We start from the raw sequence: 23,078 nt of genomic DNA, 5'->3' as shown, positions 1-23,078 counted from the left end.
ACATTGTAGTCTGAAAAAGCAGACACTACTAACTTTTGTAGTCTCAAAAAGCGGACACTACAAACCATTGTAGTCTCAAAAAGTGGACACTATTAACTTTTATAATGAAAAAAGCGGACACTACAAACCATTGTAGTCTGAAAAAGCAGACACTACTAACTTTTGTAGTCTCAAAAAGCGGACACTACAAACCATTGTAGTCTGAAAAAGCAGACACTACTAACTTTTGTAGTCTCAAAAAGCGGACACTACAAACCATTGTAGTCTGAAAAAACAGACACTACTAATTTTTGTAGTCTCAAAAAGCGGACACTATTACTTTTGTAATGAGAAAAGCAGACAATACTAATTTTTGTAGTCTTTGTCTGACCTTTGTGGTCTATGTCCAACTTTTGTAGTCTTTTTTGTAGTCTATTAGTAAACTTTGTAGGCTATAAATTACTTTTGTAGTCTGTCAGTGTCAATTACCCTTTTAGGGCATGTACCTTCCTTTTTGGGAGAAATTTCCCACGATACAATAGTTGTAGCCCCTTCTCTTAGCTTTCTAAATCTGTTGAAATCATGTTGTTTAGTGTTCTTTTCATGAAGAAAAATGCAAAAAACAAAAAAAAAACGTGGCGCTTTTGAAAACCTTTTACCTTATATCTCCACAATGGAAGCACTTTAGGACATAATTCCAACTGATTCTGGAAGCTATGGTAAAGAGCTACAACTTTTGTTTTTTTACCATTTTTGGAAATTTGTCATGTGACCACCCTCCCAATGACCCATTGGATGGACCGTAATAGCTATTTCATTGCTATCATGGAATATAATAAAAAATCATAATGATATCCCTGGGGGCAGATATGAAATTGGAATGAAATATTGAGATACTCAGTGAAAAATCCCAATGAAAGCTGTGGAATATTCAATGAAAGTGCACATCATTAATTATGAAAGAAGCAATGAATACATATAACCTAGCTAATGAAATATTTATTGAAATGCACAATGAAAGCACCCAGAATTGATAATGAAATATTCAATGAAAGCGCACAGCATTAATTATGAAAGAGGCAATGAATACACCTAACATAGGGAATGAGATATTTATTGAAATTGCACAACATTAATTATGAAAAGTACAATGAAAGCATCCAATATTCCTAATGAAATATTCAATGAAAGCACACACCATTAAATATGAAAGAGGCAATGAATACACCTGACCTAGGGAATGAGATATTTATTGAAATTGCACAACATTAATTATGAAAAGTACAATGAAAGCATCCAATATTCCTAATGAAATATTCAATGAAAGCGCACACCATTAAATATGAAAGAGGCAATGAATACACCTGACCTAGGGAATGAGATATTTATTGAAATTGCACAACATTAATTATGAAAAGTACAATGAAAGCATCCAATATTCCTAATGAAATATTCAATGAAAGCGCACACCATTAGATATGATAGAGGCATTGAATACACCTAACATAGTGAATGAAATATTTATTGAAATCACACAGGATTAATTATGAAAAAAGCAATGAAAGCGCCCAAAATTCCTAATGAAATATTCAATGAAAGTGCACACCATTAATTATGAAAAAGGCAATGAATACACCTAACCCAGTGAATGAAATACCTATTGAAAGCACACAGGTTTAATTATGAAAAGCACTCTGTGGCCTTGCCTATATCTTATGAAAAGAACATAGGTTTTATGAGAAAGAAAACACAGGACACATCTACGAAATGCCTTTCATAAAACTTGTGGACTTATACACACAGCTCTACAGGCAATTGCCTTAGTTTTATCATAAAAGTGGTAGCCACCAGTCTGAGTGCCGTGAGCCATAGAGAGAGGAGATCACATCTAGGCTCAGTGTCAGTGTCTAGAACGGTTGACACATTCAGGCATGGATCAAGGTGAACATGGCAGGTAGTCGACCACTCATTGCGAGTGTTGAAGGGTTTCACAAGAATGTGAATTTCAGCAAGCGAAGGGTCCATGTTTTTGATGGCTTTGATTGCAGTTTCGAGTATAGCAACCGCATTGGAATTAGTTTCTGATGCGCCAATTCCTTGGACGATAAGTTCGCAGCCAGTGGCAAGGGTGATGTCCCGAACTGAGATTGTGTCAAGTGCATGAGGGGAAAAGAGAGCAGTGCGAGGGGAGAAAGGAGGGAGGGAGGAAGGAGGTTTTCGGACAGGAGTAGAGGGGAGGGAGGGAGGCGGGGACATTTTGGAGGTGTACGCCAAATGCGGTTTAAGGGACGGATGAGTAGGGGAAAGGTACAGGGATTTTAAGGGTTCAGGGGGGGGGAAGCATATGGATCAAGACAACAAAGGCTAAACTAATATCTAAAGGCAGAGATAGGTGAGAGATGGCTTGGAAGTAAAGTGACGAGGAGAAAGGCAAAAGTGGTTCGTTTTAACAAAAAGCATGAAAAAAAGCGTATGTAAAGCAAAAAGACAAGATAGCGGTATGTATGAATTCAGGGAGTTTTGTAAGTGAGAAAGGGTAGTATTTGGGGAGCAGAGAGGACAATGTCTGTTGGATTCTGGACTTTTTCTGTTTTTTGGGGGGGGATGGTTGTTGTTGTTGTTGTTGTTGTTGTTGTTGTTGTTGTTGCTGTTGGTATATCCTCGCTTGGGAGTTGGGACGGCAGGGTGGCCATGTTTGTAGCTGCTACAGTTGTGGACAAGCAAAGCCCACTAATTCGGTATCTCGGTAAATAATGTATCTTGGCTCGAATTTGCAAAATGCGTCGAAAAACGCACCTCCGAAGTTTTTCCCACGAGGAATTGGCATGGCCAAATTTTTCGACCAAAAAACTGCAACATTTAAGGAGAAAAGCAGGGTGAAACTGGCCAGAAATTATCGAAAGTTGGTACCTGTGCTGGGCTTTGGCTGGAAGCTACTCAGAAAGGGCAAAGATTCTATTGGCAGAAAGGGATTTCCCTGTTGTTTCTGTTGGAATAGTACAATCCGGCATTTGCCAGTACATTCTTGCACTTAATTAATTAGTAATATCGGACTATTAACTTAGTAATCCCAAGTATGAAGATAACACTAGAATATGGTAGATACATAGTAATTAGGTATATAAGGACTGTAGAAACTTGTACACAATATAGTTCATCCTCTATTTCCAACAGGTTATGGGCCCCGGCCCCCAGTAAAGAGACTCACTGCTTTTACTGCACTTGTGCACTTGCTGCCCTATCTTATCTCGCAGCTATTTATAGCATCATGTCAAGTGATCGAATAATTGTGACCATCATGAAGCTTAATAGCAAGAATTATCATGACTGGAAATTTGCAGTCAGTATAGTGCTTCGGCAGAAGGGATGTTGGAAGGTGACTTCAGGGGAAGAAGAAAAACCATCCACAAAGGAGGCAGAGAAATCATGGGAGACTAAAGCTGAGGAAGGATTCATGTTGATTTCACTTACCATCGAGCCGAGCCAATACACATACATATGAGACACTAAAAATGGACCAGAAGCGTGGAAAGCGCTGAAGGATATTTACGAGAAGAACAGTCGATCCATGCACATTAACCTTAAACGGCAATTCTATGGATTTGAGCATGACATGAGTGCATCAATTTCTGCTTATGTCAACGGCATCACAGATCTGGCAAGAAAACTCAATGCCATTGGAGTATCACTCTCAGATCAAGACATTACAGATGTCCTCATATTCAATTTGGACAATGAATACTCAAGCATAGCTACATCACTTATCACATCAAAGGAAGAATTAAAAACCACTGATGTTAAAAGTGCATTGCTCAAGGAGGAACAACGAAAAGGAGGGCCAGGCACAGAGATTGCCCTATGTAGTAATGGCATCAATAATGATGGAAAGGGACCAGGTGGACGCAGAGGCCCAAACTGGGATCACCGTGAAGGATTAATTGATAATCGCACATGCTATCGCTGTGGATGCACTGGACATATCTCACGACACTGCAAAGCCATGAAAACAGTTGATGGAAAAGATATCAATGATTCACTGACAAAGGAAACATCACAATTTGCAATTGCATCACTGGGTGATGCATGTTATTAAAGGAATTATGGAATTTCCCAGGCTATCAGCAAGTAAGCAGTTGAGGAGGAGCTCCTGCCGAAATGGGGAAAATATATTTTGGGATGCTTATCAGGCAAAAGACTGTAGATCTAAGGAATGATCTACAGATATTGTGGTGCTGATGCTACATGACCAGCACAGACATGAAGGAACTATTTTTAGGATTTATTTTGAAAGCTCTTCGGAAATGCCGAATTGAGGAGGAGTGTTGGAATAGTACAATCCGGCATTTGCCAGTACATTCTCGCACTTAATTAATTAGTAATATCAGACTATTAACTTAGTAATCCCAAGTATGAAGATAACACTAGAATATGGTAGATACATAGTAAATAGGTATATAAGGACTGTAGAAACTTGTACACAATATAGTTCATCCTCTATTTCCAACAGTTTCCCTGCATTGAGAAAGCCTAGTGTGATGGAATTTCTTAGTCCCATGATAGATGTCACATCAAAAGTGACTAAGTGCCCAATTTGGGTCAATGTTTGGCAATTTTTTCCAGAAGAACCTCTTGATAAATTGTTTCGAAACTTGATGGGCAGATTGTTCTCTGTGAAAGGAAGCAATTCCGTTATTTTTCATATTTTTCTTGGCACTTTTTGGTGTCCAGCCAAAATTTTAGGGTCTATTTCTGTATATGGCCATTTTCTCCAAAACGGCCTGTGAGACTTGGCTGAATTTTGGCCAGAAGAGAGAATCAGTCTGCTGTCAGGACTGACTTTGGAGCTGTTTCTTAGGCCAAAAACGGCAACAACTTGGCAACACTCTGTTCTTACTCAACAACTGCCTACATCGCAATGGCTAATACTCTTAAAAGTGATTTGGAGTCTGAAAAGGACTCCAAAGCCTTGAAGACCTCCTTACCAGATGGTCAGAAGGCAACTCTGGCCAATGACCTACCACCCGAACTCCTTGTGCACATCTTCGAAATGGCACAAAACATGTTCTTTCTGAACCAATGTTCAACCTGGCACTTTCCTTTCATCCTTGGAAAGGTGTCGTGCTATTGGCGCCAAGTCGCCTATGGGGCACCTATCCTGTGGTTGAACATGGATATCTCACTTCGCTGAGACTTGGACGGTTTACAGGTCTACCTTGGCAGATCCAAGGACTCCCCTATTGATCTTAATATCACCTTTACCCTGACTCTAAGCCAGAGAGGCATTAGCACACTCATAGGTATCCTACAACCTCACTACCGATGTTGCTGTTCCATCAGAGTCAAGTCTGAACTCTTTTACAAACTCACAAGGGAGATTCCGAGCATTCTTGAATGGATGTGCCAAGGCCATTATCCAATGCTCCAGCACATCTGTGTGGAGGGTTTGGATGTAGGTCTGGGCTTACAACCGTTCGCAATTGTAGCTGACACCATTAACCTGACGAGTGTACGCTTAAGAGGTCTGGGTTTGAGCTATTGTCGCCCTCCTCTTACTGCTGTAACATGGCTTCATCTGGCAGCCTCACTGTACCCGATTCTTTACACTGACTTCTCCAAAATGTTACATTCCTGTTGATCTTTGGTCACATTGTGTGTCTACGGTGATTTAATTTTCGAATGGCCTACTGATCTTCATGATACCTATGACATGCCCTTCCTCCATTACCTACGCATTTTTGGAGATGGGGCAGGAGTTTCTGAACTTCTACTTTCTATATCTGCCCCGGATTTGGAGGAACTCACCATCGCTCCAATTGTTCACAACGACTTCAGCAAATTCAGGAGGAAAACTAGTAACGCTCCTAGATTTCCAGCCTTGAAATCGCTCACCCTTGCACCTGCTAATGACGGCAAATTGACAACTTTAGCCCAAGCCAACGCTTGTTTCCCAGGGATCAAGTTACTTATTCTCCCCAATTATAATGAACTTTACATTGTGGAGTCTTTCAAAACAAAGGACTCTCGACCATTTTGGCCTGAACTTGATGGTCTCGCTGTCCATGACATTGATGACCAAGGTGTATTGTATGCGTTTGTCAAGGACCACCAACGTTTAGGTGTGCCCTTGCGCTCACTGTACCTGGATCCCTTGTCAATGTCAAGAATGACCCAAATGGACTGGCTAAAGGATCAATTGTTGGTGGTGGAGGCAGATCCATGGAAGACACAATGTGATGCAAGGGGTATGTCGGAATTTGCCAGGGGACACAACATAGGGGGGGAGGGGGAGAGCAATTGAGCCTTAAATAAATTTTTTGTTAATACTGTCCAACAGCTTTGGAAGGCCAACGTCAATGATTAGAACATTTTTCAACCATTTTTTACTCTTTTCTCACACAACTCGAAGGAGGAAAAGGTCTTTGACTTGTCCATCTTCATGTTCTCAATATGGAAACCATGAATCCACAGCATTGAGTACTTGTTATTGTGTGACACACGCAAAGTCAATGTAAAAATTGGCTTCTGTGGAGACACAAACATGTCGATAGCACAAAACTATGATGCCTCATGGCTCCACCCATGCTACCTATCTCAATGCCTGAAGGAATGGCTGATAATTGTCTTACCCAATATTCTGTGCATCTGCACTTCAAGCTTGAGGATGGTGATGGGTATTTTTTGACCAATTTCTCAACCAGATAAATGGCTTTGGTATGACACCTGAGGTTATGACAGAATTTATATGGCATGAACCTCATGGATGGATGGATTTTGTTGTTGCATTGAATGGACACCGATATAATTAGAACTCAGGGCCCACCTAAAATGGAAATAGATACCTAATTAGGATAGGAGGGGAGGGGGGGACAGTCAAACTTGACCTTAAACGAAAAATATAACGTCGTGTACTAAACAAATTTTTTACATACCCCTTGATGTGATGACAGTTTTTATAAAGGTTGAGAAACCTGTTTTAGCTGAGCAGCATGAGGGGCAATGATAAGTACTTCTTCATCCATTCATACCCTTCCTTGGTCATGTTTGCGAGTTAGATTTTTATATATAGGTCTCAAGCCTATCACGGACAGCGAAATTGATGTATGAGTATGGTGATACAAATAAGCTAAAGCAATGATGCCACCCCTGTTTCCCTAAAATTCAATTTCCTCTCTCCAAAAACCCTACTCCACCCACATGTATCTTGCCCATGAAGCTTTCATACCTCTTGGTGATGATGCTCATTGGAACTGCACCATCCAGAGACATGCCAGATTCCCCAGTGAATCCTGAAATGTAGTTAAAAAGGTGCTTGATCCCTCATCATATATGCACCTGGTTTGGTGGGAGAGTCTTGTTGGGAAAATCGAAATTGGAAGATATGTAGAGACATGAAGAGATCAATGCACATCAGTCCATCACCTTTTCAGGGGGAAAATATGGCTCAGTAATCATTTATATTGTATTGTCAGAATGATTACCTTGATGTTGATTGACAAGAAAGACCACCACGATTATTACTGACAAGGTTGGTCCATAGTCACAATTGTGATCAGCGAGACAACCATTGATTATGCTCCTCAGCACAAATATTGCCATCTTAGTTACCCCTGGCAAATAAGGGGTATGCTATCCAATCGATAATGGCAAGTCATGCAAAGGTAATGGATAATAATGCAGAGAATAGATTCATAATGATACATTTACAAGATCAATATCTACATGGTACTAGGGTGCAGGTAATTCTCAAAGGTACACAAGAATCTCTTCCAACTTGTAATCCACATCTCCTTGCAAATGCTCTGCAATTTCCTTCATGCCCTCCTTGATATCGCCCATCTCACGCTTTAGCCAGCTGATATCGTCTTCATTGGTAAATGTGATGCACTTCTTTTTGAACAGGCACTCATCTGCAGCATCCAGAACATCTACACCTCGCTTTGACAAGGATCTGGGAACATTCTGGCATAACGTCAACAATTAATATAACCACTTGTAAGCAGAGTTTGATAACTCACCTTGCCGTGCCGTGCTGATGTGCTAGCCCCCATTGTATTGATACAATTCCTGGTCCCAAGTCCAGTGTTTGGTAGGTGACATCGTGATTGAGAGAGCCTTGGATCGTCGCTGGATGAGGAGCATTGTTCAGAGTGTCTCTGGACTACTGGAGAACGGCGACAAGGACAAGGTTGGTTACGTGGAGAAGGGGAAGAGTCAGGCGTGCTCCTGAGTATTCAGATGGGAGGAAAGTCTGGGTTGGTCTGCTCATCACATCCTGACCCAATGTGGGTCTGATGAGAGGGTGGTGGGTGAGGATAGAGTGGGATGGGGCGATGCTGAAGGTTCATGGCAGAGTTCACTCACCATCTTTGCGCATTATATGTGTTTTGGGGTGGCAGGATCAACGTTGGAGCATGACAACTGCCACACTGAGGGTGTGGAGTATGTTCTCTCCAACACTCCTGGACTCCACAGAAATTACAGCACAATCAGACACCGAATGGAGCCCAGGCGGCATATTGGAAGTGAGGTGCACAGTGGTATTTGAAGTGAGCATCATGGGACCCTAAGGATGTTGAATCGCCAAACGGAAGGAGCAAGATGAGCACAATATTTCGGGGAGCAACGAGCGAACAGGTAGGATTTCTGTTCGTGAGTTGAATTAGAGAAGAGAGTGAAAGGGTGAAAAAGTGCCTTGATTCCATGCAAAGAAGACCACTTTTTCAGAAAGTGTGAAGAATATGGAGGAACGATGATGATGATTCAGGATGAAAGAGTAGAATACGACAAATACATATACAAACAAGTTGGTGTAGACACTGTCGATGGAGATATGTTCCTACATGTAAATAATTTGTCGTAACACAATAACTTTGTTGCAAATGATTGTCAGATACCAGCCAGCACTGAAAATAATATGACCTCGGCACCTCAAATATGATATTCCTCCTCCTTGTAGGCTGGACAAGACTTGTGAGAGGTGCCAGAGATGATGTGAAGTGATAACCTTCTGACATGCCTGCTGGGAAAAACTTATCGCGTACTGCTTGTTCAGACCAGCAGCTTATCAGGGATGACATGATCTGATAAATAGCTGAAATGGCTGCCTGCAAGAAGCTGATCAGTTCATATATGTTCATCAGCTGCCGCAACCACTGATATGCTAATTTCGATTTTTCCGACACTGCATCTGTGATTGTATTTTGGAGAGAGGTTCGATTGATAGGCCAAGGTTGCAGTGACATCGTTTTGTTGTCCATGTTGTTGTATAGCCTAGCCCGAGTCTTTGAGCATTGTCTTGATGGGGTTCGGAAGAAGCAGTATTTTGCATTTTGTTTTGTATTATTATTCCGTGCACATCGACGACAACAATGATGGTTGGCGATGGAAAACCTGGTCTTTCGGGCTACAATTATGGCGCTATTTCGTCGCTGGTCTTGACGGCGGACAGGTCAGATCTGCCTCTTCAAAACAAGGAGCCAGACGGAAAACCTGTTCTTTCCGGCTACAATAATGGCTCCATTTCGTCGCTGCTCTTGACGGCGGACAGGTCAGCTCTGCCGCGTCAAGACAAGGAGCCTGGCCGAAAACCTGTTCTCAGCTCAGGCTACAATTATGGCACTATTTCGTCACTGCTCTTGACAGCGGACAAGTCAGATCTGCCGCTTCGAGACAAGGAGCCGGACGGAAAACCTGGTCTTTCGGGCTACAATTATGGCTCTATTTCGTCGCTGCTCTCGACGGTGGACAGGTCAGCTTTTCCGCGTCGAGACGAAGATCACAGCTCGTCCATGAAGGTTACGGATTACAACCCAGAAGGGTCTATGGCTGATCAAAACATGGAGAAGAAGGGTGCTGAGATTGATGAAGAAGTGAATGAGGATGGGGAGGGCTTCGAGATTGCCGAAAAATCAGACGAAGAAGACTCCTGAGGAATGTCAGAAGGGAGATGCCAATATAGATTTGAGCTACGCACGTGGGGAAGAGTTTTTCGTTTGGTGTGTGCCTTTGCCACTACTTCCAACATAGCGTCTAATTGGACTCTAAAGGATACCCTGTGAGAAAGAGTTGTAAAAATGGACATCTACCTCATTAGAGAGACTAAGTGACCCACTGGCCGTCCTCGTTTATGCGCCTGCATTTTGGCTCCCTGGGTCAAATCATAACCTCCATTCTCATATTTGCCACTTGGATCATTTTTACCTCCATTACGTTGATCCCCCACACCCTCCACCTCCACCTCCTCATCCGTTTCCGTTTCAATAGGTCCTGTATGTTGGTTTCTCTTGCTCAATGGACGTGCTCCCATTTACCTTGTCCCTTTTCTTTTAACAATTCTCGCTCTAGTATGAAGCTCACTGTGGTCATTATGCGGCTGATATCGATGTGCGTTTGGAGTCAAACAGGGTCAAGCATTCTCGTCGTCCAAATTAGGGCTGGCGTGAGTCTCAACTTCTTGTTTTGGTAACTCAGTCCCTCGAGTGCTTGTGCCTTACACCGTGCTTTTCCAAAAAATCCTTCCGCATGCGGCATATCGAGTAGCTGGTACTACTGCGGTCATAACATTCACAACCACTCGGCCGGCTTGCACATAGAACTGGCAGCAATCTACATCTTGGACTTGGAAATCTCTTGCTAGTAGATCTATGGGCCCGAGGTTGATGTCGCCGGCGCCCCTTTCATTGGAGTACTTCAGCGCGCGGCTTTCCGGCCCCGTCAAGAGTGCTTTCTCAAACGTTTATCGGACCGATGGCGTCTATTTACTGAAACGACCAATGGGAAATTGACGCTGTCCCTTCTTGGCTTAGCTGAAGGACTAGTTGCAAGCGGATTTAAATTTTACTATTCAGTTTTCGGTGAACCATTTCCCTGTGAAAGTTGTGTGAAAGTTTGGGAAGGAATTTTCGTCACGGTATAAGAAATCACGCGCGCCGCAGCTGGCAAATCGTCAATATTTTTTAGAAGACTGCTAGCAATTCGTTCATCAAGTTGTTGAATAAGGTGACTTTACGACTCGACGCCAGCCCAGGCGTTGTCACATTGCGGAAAGTGCCGATAGTTTCTAGTTGCGCGCCTATGCACTTTTTCTCCAAGTGAAAGAATATGATTTCGACTTCGAACGAGTGTTGTGGTTTTACAAAATCCGGCATCGTTCACTTTAGCAATGTAAATTCCTCATGTCCGACTGATCAAGGGCCAGACTGAATCAATGGGTACGTAGTCTGGTGACTCCGGTATATTTAAACGCTCTTAAAGCCTTTTTCCTTTCACAATGAAGAAGCAAAAAACGTGGGAGGTACCCAAGAGGTACCGGGTGTTCGAAGTGCAGGGTGGAGTCGATCATGACACAACTGCGTAATTAACTTGCCCCCAAGGAACGATAGGTCGTGCGAGGTCGTGCGATGACCAGGGAAAAACGAAGTCTTTATAAAATGACACCTAAACAAATGAGCACATACCTTTTCCAGCTCCCGCGATATATGGTCACTGACGCGCTTTTCTTCCTAAAAAGGAGCTGGAAGGCGGAGCGGCGGGATCCACGTGATCCGAGCTCTGCACGGAATTGTTGATCAGGGCGGAAGAGCGGTATAACCTTGGCAAGGTCGACAAAAGCTTGCGTGCTGTTGAAATTTGAGAGAGTGACAGGTGGGCTGAATAAAAGCGTATGTTTGTGGCGTAATTTTGTGAATTGAATCGGGGATACCGAGGAAACGGAGAGGGACGAGGATAAGAAAAGCTGGAAGCGTGATACGCACTGCGCAGGGAGAGATACCTTGAGGAACAAAGAAGCGTTGTTGGGTTGCTCATGAAAAAGCGGTCTGACGTTATGAATATGAGGCTCCGAGCCAGCAGGTCCGCCGGGTATAATTTGTATCTGCACATTTGCTTGGGTGATCGGAATTGGGATGACATTCGTAAGGTCCGTTACTGTACATAAGTTAGCAAGCAATTCACGGACCTGGAAGCGGAAACTTGGAAGGACTGAAAAGGCACAAAGAAAGAGAGGAAGGAGCGCTTGGAAAGGAGAAGGAATTTGGAAGGAAGCGTGCTCCAGAACTTTTTTGAATTTGCGAGATGATGATGATGATGATGATGGCAAAAGATGACAGCTGCCTGCAGGTACGAGGGATGTGTCATCGATATGGTCTCTTTTGGTGTCTTGTATGGAAACTTGTGAAAATGGGCATGATATTGATTGTTGGAAGGTGCTTTTGCGTAGGATGGATGGCAGTAAAGAGACGGGGAGGGCAAGCGGAGGGGAAAAGTGAGGAGTAATGGGATGAGCATGTGAGGCTTATTTTGGACACATGGGTGGTATAGCAATTGGAAGGTGAAGTGGTCGGCGAGACCTCTTGAGTGTGTGAGATCTGGATCTGAGATCTGGCTCCGTTGCAGCCGTTAGAACACGACAGATAGCCTCGTAAAAATCTACTTCCGACACATGTCCTGATGCGCGCGCTCCCCTGCCCGTATACATAGTTGCTCGAGGATGTTGTCGACACCGTCCACTGCTATGCGAGCCAGAGGGCGGGGGGCTGGGGTAAGCGTGACTGGTGACCTTGCCCTCAACCCCGTCACATCGTGTGACTGTTGTGTTGTTGTTCTCCCTTGCAGTTAGTTTTTCGATTGCAGTAGTTTTGTGGCCTGTGTATACGGCGAAAGTCATACGCGGCTGCGAAGCAATTACGCTTCAAATCAAATCCCATCCCAGAATCTCCACCAAACTGCCCCGGCCGCCCACTTTCGGCCCTGATTCTTCCGTCGCCCGCAAAAAACGAGTCAGGCCATCCCGACGACGTAGCTCCTCAAGCCCATCTACGAACGAAATAACAGGTCCCGCGAGCCATCCCGCTTGCGTAAACCCAGTCAGTCCCCCTTCTCCGGTCCGTCCATCCTCCCGCCCTCCTTCTCCTCCGTCCCCGCCTCCGTCTTCCCTCCATCCCGCCTATCCCCCCCTCTCTCTCCCCAACTACCATGCTGACCCCGTCCTCTAGATTCACGTCCGCCCATATTTTTGACGTTCTTCGGGTATGTATTCTGTTCCCCGCCTCCTAGTCGCTGTCTGTCGCTCCAGGCACGTGTTCGCACGCCTCCATCCATTGTGATGCGCGTTCTGCTCAGCCTTGACTCTTTTCGCGATACTCTTCCTAGTCGCGTTTTTTGCCGCATATATGCGCCCATTTTACACGATCTTTACTTGTCCTACCCATCGACACGTCACTGACCACTTCTTGCAGGTCTCTTCCTTCGTCTTCTTTTTACTTGGCAATTTTGGCGAGGAATATTGCTATTTTGATACCAGTTCGGTCAGTTCACGTATTTCCTCTCTAGTCCCGTCGTGTTCTCATCGTATGGCGTCTAGCAAACCAACTCTCTCATCCTCAAACAGCTACAAACGCAAGCACATAGGAATTTTACTTTACGACTTGACAACCCTGGTAAGCCCAAAGCGCGTATATGCATCATCTCAGCACAGTTCAACACATTTGATCAGTTATGAACACGTATCCATCCAATCCCTCTTCCTCCTCAAATTACTCTCAATCCCAATCCATCAATCCAGCCCTCCTAGCGGGGGGTTTCTCTAACCCTCAGCAGCAGCAACAACAGAGATATGGTGGTGGAGGCGGAGGTTTTGGCGGGGCTGGAGGCATGGGTGGTGGTGTGAACCCTGCTCAATTGATGAACGGCTCTGGCGGTGGAATGAACGGTCAAGGCCAGGGTTCTATCAGTGCCAACCAGCTTCTTCACCAACAGCAACAACGACAACAACATCAACAACACATGATGAACGGCATGAACCAGATGGGTGGCGGAGGCGGTATGGGGAACATGGTTATGGGTGGTATGGGAGGCATAAACCCAGCCGCTCTCGCCTCCTCGTCTTCCGGAAATTCGTCCTCCTCGAACATGATGAACATGAATAATGTCAATATCAACCCTATGATGTTGCAGAACCAAACTGGTTCCGGTGGACCCTCTCAAATCAACACAGCTGCGATGTTGAATATGTTGGGCATAACGAGGGAGCAATTCGCCGCGCTCAGCCCACAGGAGAAAAATGCAGCTGGGAATAAGGCCATGGCTATCATCAATCAGCAGAACCAACAGATGTCGATGTCGATGGGTGGGCAAGGTATGGGGAACATGATGGGTGGTGGTGCTGGGAACATGATGGGAGGCGGAGGAGGCGGAAACATGTTGGGTGGAGGTGGAGGCGTGGGGAACATGAACAACGCAAATATGGGTGGGATGCAATTCGCCCAGCAACAGAACTCGAACCAGCAAATAGCCATGGGTGGGTTCTTTGATCGACCATCAAGCTCAGCATCGTCGCATTCTACATCCAATCCTTCGTCCAACCCACAAAATCAGAACCAAATGATGCCCCCACCCCCACCCCGTCCAACCACCGCTGCTGGTATGCATGGCATGGGAGGCGTTATGAACATGGGAGGCCAGCAGTCGGGCCAAGGACAAGGGCACCCTTCGCGTCCTGGGACGTCGATGGCGCATCGCTCGCCTACTATTCCTGGTCCTGGGTTAGGAGGAGGCATGGGTGGTATGGGGTCAATTCAAGAGCAGCGGATGATGCAGGAGAGGATGCATCGCCAGCAGATACAACAAATGCACAATCAGCAGCAGATGGAGCAGCAGCAGCAACATCAGCAGCAACAGGATCCGCGGTTCCACCAGCAGCAAATGGAGCATCAGCAGCGGATGCGAGAGCAGGGAATGCACGAACAGCAGAGGGCGCAGGAACAGCAGAGGATACAGGAACAACAACAGAGAATGCAGCTTCAGATGGGGATTCAAAGACCTTCCAGTCGATTGAGCGTTGGTCCTCCTGGTCAGATACCTGGTGCTGGTGGGAATATGGTACATTTCTTACTATTCAAATTTGAGCTAGGCTAACAGAACTTGAACAGGGTTTTAATGCAAACGCTGGTGGGATGATGAACGGATTCCCACAAAAATCTTCCCAAACGCAACAACAAGGAGGAAACATTTTCCCTAATCAATCACCGCTATCATCTCAACCGCACATTCCGTTACCCCAAACACAAACACCACAACAGCAGAGAGGTGGCCAACCCTTTGGTTCCCAGCAACAGCATGAAGGCTCTCCGCCACCCATGTCTCCTTATCGGGGTGCGAAACGTAAAGTCGGTGGTCCTGATGGTGTCATGCCTGGTATGGGATCTCCAAGAATTGGAGGCGGAATGGCCTTGCCACCAACGACTCCCATGGGTCCTCCTGGCATTCCGAGGACCATTTCTGGAGACGGTTTAGGTGGAATGCCGTCCCCATCGACCCCTACTTCAGGCGGGTTGGGCAATATGAACATGAACGTTGGCATGCCAGGAGGCGCAGGCAACATCTTCCAAGCACAAACTCAAGCCATGCTTCAACATCAGCATCAACAGCAACGGCGAACCCAGTCGCCTCGACCTCAGTCTTCTATGGGCATGGTTCCAGGAGGTGGTGGTATGGATATCTCAATTCAACGTCAACGTCAAGGCTCGATTCCCCCTCAACAATTCCCGCCTGGAAACCAACAAACACCCCAGAGACAAGGCTCTTTACCTCCGTCTGGGATGATGGGTCCTCCTCCGCAGATGTCGAAGCCGTTGGATCCGGCTGGCTTGATGGGAATTGGTGTGAAAAGTGGGATGTCTGGGATGGGCGGTATGCCAGGGATGGTGATGCCTCCTCCCTCTGCAGCACCTGCGATCCCACTGGCAGGTATGCATCCTCCCACAGCTGCTCCTGGTGTTATTGGTGGAGGGATTCCGCTCGCTGGTCCAGGTGCTGTCCCAGGAGGAGCGGGGATGGGTGTTACACCCCAACAACAGCAAGCTTTAGCATCGTCGTTGTCGGCAGCGGGGATTCCGGCGGCACCGGGCGGATTACCCGCATCCGGGCCAAGCGTAAGCGGTGCTGGGTCTGCAGCTGCTGCCAATTTGCTGGCGCAGCTTCCGCCTTTACCGCCTGGGGTCACCCTCAATCCAGCCATCACGCGCGTCAGCGCTGTTCCGCTGATCGAGTCTGTGAAGCGCATTCCTCCCTTGTCGGAGGATGATGTTAAGAATGTACAAGGGTGGATCAAGGTGGACAAGGAGTATGAGGTTGCTTTTAGGCGGATGAAGGAGAGGATGGCGGTGGAGGCTAGGGAGACTTTTGGGCCTGCTGGTGCGTCGTGGTGGGAGAAGGGGTTCCCTGGTGGGAATTTGAATCGCTGGAGGAGGGGAAGGGAACAGTTTGATGTTAGGTATCCGAGACGTAGGGAGAAGGAGGGAAGAGATGGGAGAGAGAGGAAGAGAGGTGTTAGAAGGGAGGGTTTGAGATTGTATGTTTGATTTTTTCTTTTTTTATCTCATGGCAGTTGATGATGATGATGTTTCAGGCCGAGGACGCTGGCTCCTGCAGAGGCGAATCGCCCTGAACAGCTTATTCCCATTCGTTTGGAATTTGATGTTGAGCACCATAAGATGCGGGATACGTTTGTTTGGAATTTGAATGGTTTGTTTCTCACTTCTTTTTTTTTCACCCATTGATTCATGCATTGACCTTCACTTTCTTCAGACCCCGTGGTAACCCCAGAACATTTCGCTCAATCCCTTGTGGAAGACTACGCCCTCCCTTCCTCTTACCACTCCTTCATCGTCAAGTCAATACAAGATCAACTCAGCGACTATAAGGCTCATTCGGCAAATTACGATGGCGAGGGTGGTGAACTCTCTGAGCCTGAAGATGCATCCATCCACCGGGGAGTTCTTGATGAGGAGAGTCTTAGCTGGTGGGAGTCGTGGCGGAAACGCGTCCGTGCTGAAGGTGCATCTCGTAAGGGTAGCAAACATGGAAGGAAGCGGCGGAAGGTTGTTAAAGTGGAGGAGCCTGAGGACATGTGCATGGACGAGGGTGATGGTGACGATGAAAGGCCCATGACCCTAGAAGAACTCGAGTTGGACGAGCAGAGTCTCCACGAGGATATGCGGATCTTGATCAAGGTAATGTTTTATGTTACAGCACTCAATGTTTCTGAACCTTACTCCTCGTTGCAGTTGGACATCATTGTCGGAGCTATGAAGCTTGACGATCAGTTCGAATGGGATCTGGACAATACAAATGCGTCACCAGAAGATTTCGCGGATGTTTACACCCAAGAACTCGGATTATGTGGAGAATTCAAGTACGTCATCTGTGCCTCTTTTGATCGACGGTTTTTGGTGCTGATCAGACCCTGACAAATAATAGAACTGCTATCGCCCACTCAATACGAGAACAAGTGCAGACATACCAAAAGTCCCTGTTCCTCGTTGGCCATCAACCTTCTGATGGTGCTCTTGTGCAAGATGAGGACCTCAAACAGTCCTTCCTGCCCAGCTTGATGTCGGGCGCTCGTCCAGTGAGCGAGGTTCAGATGTTCACTCCCCTCCTCAACTACCTTAGCGACGGGGAGATCGACAGAACGGAAAAGGATCGGGACAAGGACCTGAATAAGCGCAGAAAGCGTAATACCAGGGGTAGACGCGGGATTGCTTTGCCAGACCGAGAGCCGATCAGGACTTATCGCACGCCTGCTATTGGGTTCCCAGAACTTGACCCAGCAACGTTGGCTCTTGCCGCCGCTGCGAACGCACCAATGTCTCGTCGGGCTGCTGCTGCTGCTGCCTCGCTCACAATCGCCAACATGGTCGCTTCTGAGAATGGGACGCCGTTCATGCCTCAATCCTTGCCATCCCAGCAGGCGCCACAGCCGCCGCCTACTGCGCAGAAAGAGAAGAAGCCGAAGGGTCTATTCAAGGCACCTCCTATTCCCCCGAACACCCTGCGACCTCGTGCCCTTGTTGCTGCTCCCACGCCGTCTACAGCTGCAGACGTCTCGAAATTACCTGCTCCCTTGGACAACGATCCTCCTCCGAGTTCCAATAATGTTCCTGCTTTGGACAGCAAGGCTGCCAAGATCTTGTCGGCGAAGAGGGCCAAGGAGCTTGAACGAGAAGCCAAAGAAAAGGAATTTGTTGATGGACAGCACCCGAATTACATTGATGGCGTTTGGCATTGCTCGAATTGTGGCTGTCCTGAAAGCATTGCTATTGGACGGAGAAAAGGGCCTCTGGGTGATAAATCGCAGTGCGGCACATGTGGTACGTTTTTTCCCTCGACATTTGCTTCTACGACAGCTGATGCAAACCCTCCTCCTTAGGGAAGTTCTGGCATAGACATAGGAGGCCACGGCCGGTGGAATACAACGCAGACGCCGACTATCATTCTGGCTTGAAGCAACGTGAGGCTGAAGCGAAAATGCCAGCGTCAAAGAGGAAAGGTGCCGCAGCCGCCTTGCGCGCCCAGAGCACGGCAGCTACGCCGATGGCCGACATTTCAGAACCACAGACGCCAGCTAGGTCTAATGGAGACGTGGACGCGTCTTCTCGGCAGTCTCCGACTCCAGCGGCTACTCTGAATGACGATGACCGGGCAATATCACCAGTATCAACCGCTTCCAGCGCTTCCGAACCCCCGCTTGCTCAGAGGGTGAAACTGAATGGGAGCCATAGCAAGCCACCGGCAACACCTCATCCACCACCAGCTGCTGCTGTGACGTCCTCTACCCCTCCACCTATAAGTAAGCCTCCTCCAGCTACGGAATTGCCTGCGCCGCCCAGCCCATCGAAAGCATGGGTAAGAAATCTTCTTGATTTGGACGAATTGGTAGCTGATGTCTTTGATGTTAGCCACCTGCATGGTTGACTTCTGCTATGCAGCTAATGCAAGACAAATACCACAACGACAGATTTGAGGTCATTCTGCGTAAAGTGAATGCCACCAGCTCACCAGAATGGCGCATCAAATGTTTAGACTGCCCTGGCAAGGTGAATATAATCCGCTCCGTTCGACTCATATCATGATTGATCATTTTCTTAGTTGTATACACCTGGTCCAGGCGAAACCCTCTCCAATTATGAAGTACATTTAAAGAATCGATTACATCGCCAAAAGGTCAATGAACGTGTGACTGCTGCTGGTTCCAACGGATCATAGTCTTGGGTTTTATTAAATTTTTCTTTGCTGGCTTACCTCCCTATCTTTTTTCTTCCTTGCCACACAAGCTGTTCTCTACAATGTTAAAGCTCTCTGTATTGTTATATGTTTCGATCTGTATTTACAACTACGTGGATAATCTCGACCATTTTCTTGCGAAATTTTAAAGAATCGATCTCACGTATTAGCTCCTTCTGACTTCGTACAAACCTTCAGGGTGTCTCGTCCCAAGCTTTGCACTCCAAAATTGCATAATCGGCTCCCATTCCTCCTTTGAAGCGGGCATTCCACCTCTAGATCCCATTTTCGATTCGGTAATGATCTGGTACGCCTTACTGAAGTCCTTCAGAGCGCCCGGCTGTAAGGCTGTTTCAGCTGGCGCTGCCCTATGAGCGACGAGTACGGGAGTCGGACAAAGAGATGATACTGTTGGGTATGATATTAGAGGCCCTGAGATCGTGACAATCGATCCAAGTGATGACGGCTCAATATCAATCCCCGTAGATTCTGACGACATCAGGGCCTTTGGCCGCTGCATTTGCCGCTTCCAGAGCTGGATCCCGAATTCTGCAGCCACACTCCCTCCCTGTGCAAATCCAAAGAAGTGGATGCGGTTCAAAGGCCACTGGCAGTGCGAGGTTAAGTGGTCGACGACTTTTGAGAGAAGATCCAGTGCAGGGGTAGGGTTTGGTCGTTCGATTAGTTCCCCGAGGTCATCGAATGATTGAAACCACTGGTACGATTCCTCGTAGAGAAAGGGTACCCTGGGGAGATGAGATGATCAAAGAGTGAAACGATAATTTGCGAACTAGGGCATTCACCTACTTACTGCTCTGGGGCGCAAAGTGCAAGAACGGCAGTCTGCGGAAGCTTCAGCTGACGCCCTAGCTTGGAAAAGGGTGCATGGGTGTCACCTACGGGTTTCCGTCAAGACGGACTCGGGGATGACACCAAACGTATACGCTAGCACTCACCGAGACCGTGAAGGAAGATGAGCAAGTTCTCGTCGACCCCGTCGTCACTAGGTGCGTAAAAGAAAGGCACGGGGATAGATGATTTTTTTGGGAGGGGCTTGACTCTTGGGACGGCATTGGAAGAGACCGGGTCATTGATGTGTATTTCAGACATCTTGAGCTCAGCGTTCAGTAACCTGTTAGACTCGGTAAGTAAATGAAGATGACAGTGTCAGTCAAAAGTTGTATTCCACGATTAGTACTAATCCCTATCGTGCATGGTATGTCCCAGCTTCTGCCGCCAATGGTGTAGACCTCCGGTAAAGACTCCGTCGGTATATTCTCTGGCGCGTGACGGTCCAAACCGTCATCAAGACGGCTCAAGACGATAGCTCGAGCTACTACGTCCATCACTCCCCAACATTGTCGTCCGCAAATGCCTATACTATCTGGCTCCGGGAGAGAGGCTCTGGACCGTCTGTTCGTATGTATCTGAAATGGGCTCTGCTCGTCTTCATTGAGCTTATGCACCACAAGGCCCGAGCCGCTGAGGAGAAGAAGATTCCCAATTTCGTGTTCGGGGTAACGAACCTCGATGGAGAGCTGTATTTCCGTGGCTCAGGAACGCGCGTCTTTGACGATCCTGCAAGTGGAGAAGTCACACCAGACAGCGTCTTCTGGATCTGCAGTCAGACCAAATTTATAACTAATGGGCGTCTATAAATTTCACTCTATGCGTCACTCCTCCTTATACTTTACTTGTCACCGAGCAGATCGCCGCACTGAAATTGGTGGAACAGGGAAAGCTCAGTCTTGATACCCCCATATCGAATTATATACCCGAACTGAAGGAACCTGGGATTATCAGCAGCTCTGCGCCGCTCACTTTGAAGCCTGCGGAAACCGCGATTACTCTGATGCACATCTTGAACCACTCAAGCGGTTTATACTACAAATATGAAAGTTCCGATCCACCGTACACCCTTTCGGCTCCATATACAATTCCGCAAGACGGGGAGTTGAATGACGTATTCAAGAAATTTTATGATAAGATCAAGGTATGTTCTTGTCGCTAAAAATGATAAAATGAATGATCAAGGTCTTCCTCAGAAAGCATCGCCTTCAATTCCTCTTGCCTTTGAACCTGGTACCAGCTGTGAGCATGCTTCCTACCTAAAAAAATGTGCACCTGTAACACGTCGGTTTCAGTCAGCTACGGATGGAGCTCCGATATCGTAGGATTTGTGGTGGAAAAGGTGTCTGGACATACCCTTGAGAAGTATTGGTGCGCATAACCGGTTTGTATCCCAAGGATGCTTACTGATCTATTGATTAGCAAGGAAAATATTTTCGAGCCTCTAGGAATGAAATTCGCCTCATTCTACTTGACCCCCGAATTAAAGGAACTTGCCGTCCCTTTGGCCTTCCGTGATGCAGATGGAAAGCTCCTTCGGTTTACTGGTCAAACACCTCTAATAGAACAAGATCCTTCGAAAGGTACGGAGCTCCTTGCCCCATCCAAGCAAAACTAAAATCTTTATTTAGTCCAGTTGCACTTTGGAGGCGCAGGCCTCTATGCTTCCCTTCGCGATTATCTTACCCTTCTTCGCCACATCTTACAAATTCAAGGTACGCCCATCCGGTTTGCCTAATTACCGAATCTGGTGCTAAGATCAAATTCAACCAGCCGGACGACCGGTTCTGAACCCAATTCTCAAGGCCGACACCGTTAATAGCTTCTTCGTACCCACTCTCACTGAGGAGGGTGCTAAATCACTCATCAGTAGATTCAGTACCCCTGCTATATCCCACAGCACCGCTTTGGGAGTGACAACTGAGGATTGGCCCGGGAAACGAAGGAAAGGGAGTGGTTTTTGTGAGCTTCAAACACGTTGATTCTACCTTACGCGTTACTGATTGTATACGACTCGTGTAGGGGGTGGCTGGGCAGGCACTGAGTATTTTCTGGATCCGACAACTGGTGTTGCTGTGGTTTTTGGAACTCAGCTTTGCTCGCCAGGTGATCCGGAGGAGAGGAAGTTGTGGGCGGAGTTGGAGGAGGTTTTGTATGCAGGTTTGGAGAATTAAGTGGATACTCACTGGATAAAACAATGTAACTTTTGGAATGTGCAACTGGCTGGGTTCACCAGACGGCACAGCTTGGTATGTTTATGCTTGTCAACACGTGCCGCCTTTGCCAAGCCTTTTTCTAGCTCCTGCAACGATGTGCAGCCAACTCCATAAATGTGGCCCGTGGGTAGCGGCTTGAATGGAGGCGCTACTTTGTAGCTTGCCAGAACCACGACCTCCGTCGTGTTGCTGAAATGGCTTTCTACCTTTCCTTCATTTTGCTCGCATTTTCTTCTATCGCTCTTGCAAACCTTCAATTCACGATCAACAACAAATGCCCCCAGCCAATAACTTTGTACATAAACGGCGAATCGCAGGGCTCACTCGCATCTAATGGAATCGTTTCTAAGATATATTCAAATGACTGGAGCGGGTTCATCTACACCAATTTGAACGCTGGAAGTGGCAACACAGGTGTTGGAACGACGAGGGCCGGGTTTTATGGCAATGTCAGTCATCATCTTGCATAGCTATCGAGTTTTTTCATATATTTCATCTTTCTCAGGCGAGTTACTATTATATCGTAAGGGATTCGAATAACTTCAACACGGGTGTCAGCATCGCGCCAACAAGTCCTATAGTGAGCCAACCCGAAGTTCCTGCAAATCCTAATCATGCTGATTTAGTTGAGTCCGATGGTTTCTGCAATGTAGATGTATGCAATAACGCTACATGCACCAACGTTTATAACTCCCCTCCAACACAATTCCCAATACCGTCAATCGTAGCGCCCTCCGTTCCCTTATATCAGTGTCCAGGTTCGATGGGTTATACAGTAACGTTAGAATGCGTCTCGTGCTGTCTTACACGATTGACTTGTGTCTCTCTCAGGTTCTGTCCTGGTGATACATTCTCCGTACCCAGAGACGCCATCAGCCTTCACCCAATCAGATCCACCAGCAAATGCTTGGATGTTCGTGGGGGAGCATTCCAGAACGGAACCGCAGTGCAAATGTGGGTTCTATCAAACCC

General features: G+C 46.6%; 7 protein-coding genes across 7 annotated transcripts; 4 read left to right on the top strand and 3 right to left on the bottom strand.

Annotated features, from left to right (window-relative positions):
* Positions 1-1,770: 1,770 nt before the first annotated feature.
* Positions 1,771-2,235, bottom strand: LACBIDRAFT_317023 (uncharacterized protein; the record flags this gene model as incomplete). Its single annotated transcript, XM_001878699.1, has 1 exon — positions 1,771-2,235. One exon carries the CDS (start codon positions 2,233-2,235, stop codon positions 1,771-1,773), a length of 465 nt encoding a protein of 154 aa, XP_001878734.1.
* Positions 2,236-4,894: 2,659 nt separating this feature from the next.
* On the top strand, positions 4,895-6,213 carry LACBIDRAFT_325216 (uncharacterized protein; the record flags this gene model as incomplete). Its single annotated transcript, XM_001878944.1, has 5 exons — positions 4,895-5,092; positions 5,186-5,428; positions 5,559-5,628; positions 5,721-6,063; positions 6,096-6,213. The coding sequence occupies 5 exons, from the start codon at positions 4,895-4,897 to the stop codon at positions 6,211-6,213; spliced, it is 972 nt and encodes a 323-aa protein (XP_001878979.1).
* A 1,509-nt stretch (positions 6,214-7,722) lies between these two features.
* Positions 7,723-8,353, bottom strand: LACBIDRAFT_325215 (uncharacterized protein; the record flags this gene model as incomplete). The annotated part of the gene is made up of 3 exons (XM_001878698.1): positions 7,723-7,927; positions 7,995-8,103; positions 8,341-8,353. 3 exons carry the CDS (start codon positions 8,351-8,353, stop codon positions 7,723-7,725), a joined length of 327 nt encoding a protein of 108 aa, XP_001878733.1.
* Positions 8,354-9,347: 994 nt separating this feature from the next.
* On the top strand, positions 9,348-9,908 carry LACBIDRAFT_325214 (uncharacterized protein; the record flags this gene model as incomplete). The annotated part of the gene is made up of 1 exon (XM_001878943.1): positions 9,348-9,908. The coding sequence occupies one exon, from the start codon at positions 9,348-9,350 to the stop codon at positions 9,906-9,908; it is 561 nt and encodes a 186-aa protein (XP_001878978.1).
* A 1,895-nt stretch (positions 9,909-11,803) lies between these two features.
* On the top strand, positions 11,804-19,023 carry LACBIDRAFT_293563 (uncharacterized protein; the record flags this gene model as incomplete). Its single annotated transcript, XM_001878942.1, has 16 exons — positions 11,804-11,896; positions 12,080-12,096; positions 12,298-12,337; positions 12,457-12,517; positions 12,592-12,842; positions 13,215-13,283; positions 13,340-13,415; positions 13,472-14,856; positions 14,907-16,327; positions 16,385-16,500; positions 16,564-16,988; positions 17,043-17,170; positions 17,236-18,128; positions 18,188-18,607; positions 18,841-18,854; positions 18,907-19,023. The coding sequence occupies 16 exons, from the start codon at positions 11,804-11,806 to the stop codon at positions 19,021-19,023; spliced, it is 5,526 nt and encodes a 1,841-aa protein (XP_001878977.1).
* Positions 19,024-19,207: 184 nt separating this feature from the next.
* Positions 19,208-20,387, bottom strand: LACBIDRAFT_317019 (uncharacterized protein; the record flags this gene model as incomplete). Its single annotated transcript, XM_001878697.1, has 4 exons — positions 19,208-19,787; positions 19,853-19,937; positions 19,998-20,151; positions 20,205-20,387. The coding sequence occupies 4 exons, from the start codon at positions 20,385-20,387 to the stop codon at positions 19,208-19,210; spliced, it is 1,002 nt and encodes a 333-aa protein (XP_001878732.1).
* A 184-nt stretch (positions 20,388-20,571) lies between these two features.
* Positions 20,572-22,064, top strand: LACBIDRAFT_317018 (uncharacterized protein; the record flags this gene model as incomplete). The annotated part of the gene is made up of 8 exons (XM_001878941.1): positions 20,572-20,661; positions 20,750-21,034; positions 21,087-21,132; positions 21,186-21,261; positions 21,313-21,473; positions 21,522-21,605; positions 21,664-21,852; positions 21,913-22,064. The coding sequence occupies 8 exons, from the start codon at positions 20,572-20,574 to the stop codon at positions 22,062-22,064; spliced, it is 1,083 nt and encodes a 360-aa protein (XP_001878976.1).
* Positions 22,065-23,078: the final 1,014 nt, after the last annotated feature.

The sequence above is a fragment of the Laccaria bicolor genome, genomic scaffold, assembly GCF_000143565.1.
Source record: "Laccaria bicolor S238N-H82 LACBIscaffold_7 genomic scaffold, whole genome shotgun sequence".
Classification (NCBI taxonomy): Eukaryota; Fungi; Basidiomycota; class Agaricomycetes; order Agaricales; family Hydnangiaceae; genus Laccaria; species Laccaria bicolor.
Note: the sequence above shows the minus strand (reverse complement) of the source record. Positions and strands in the feature narration are given on the sequence as shown.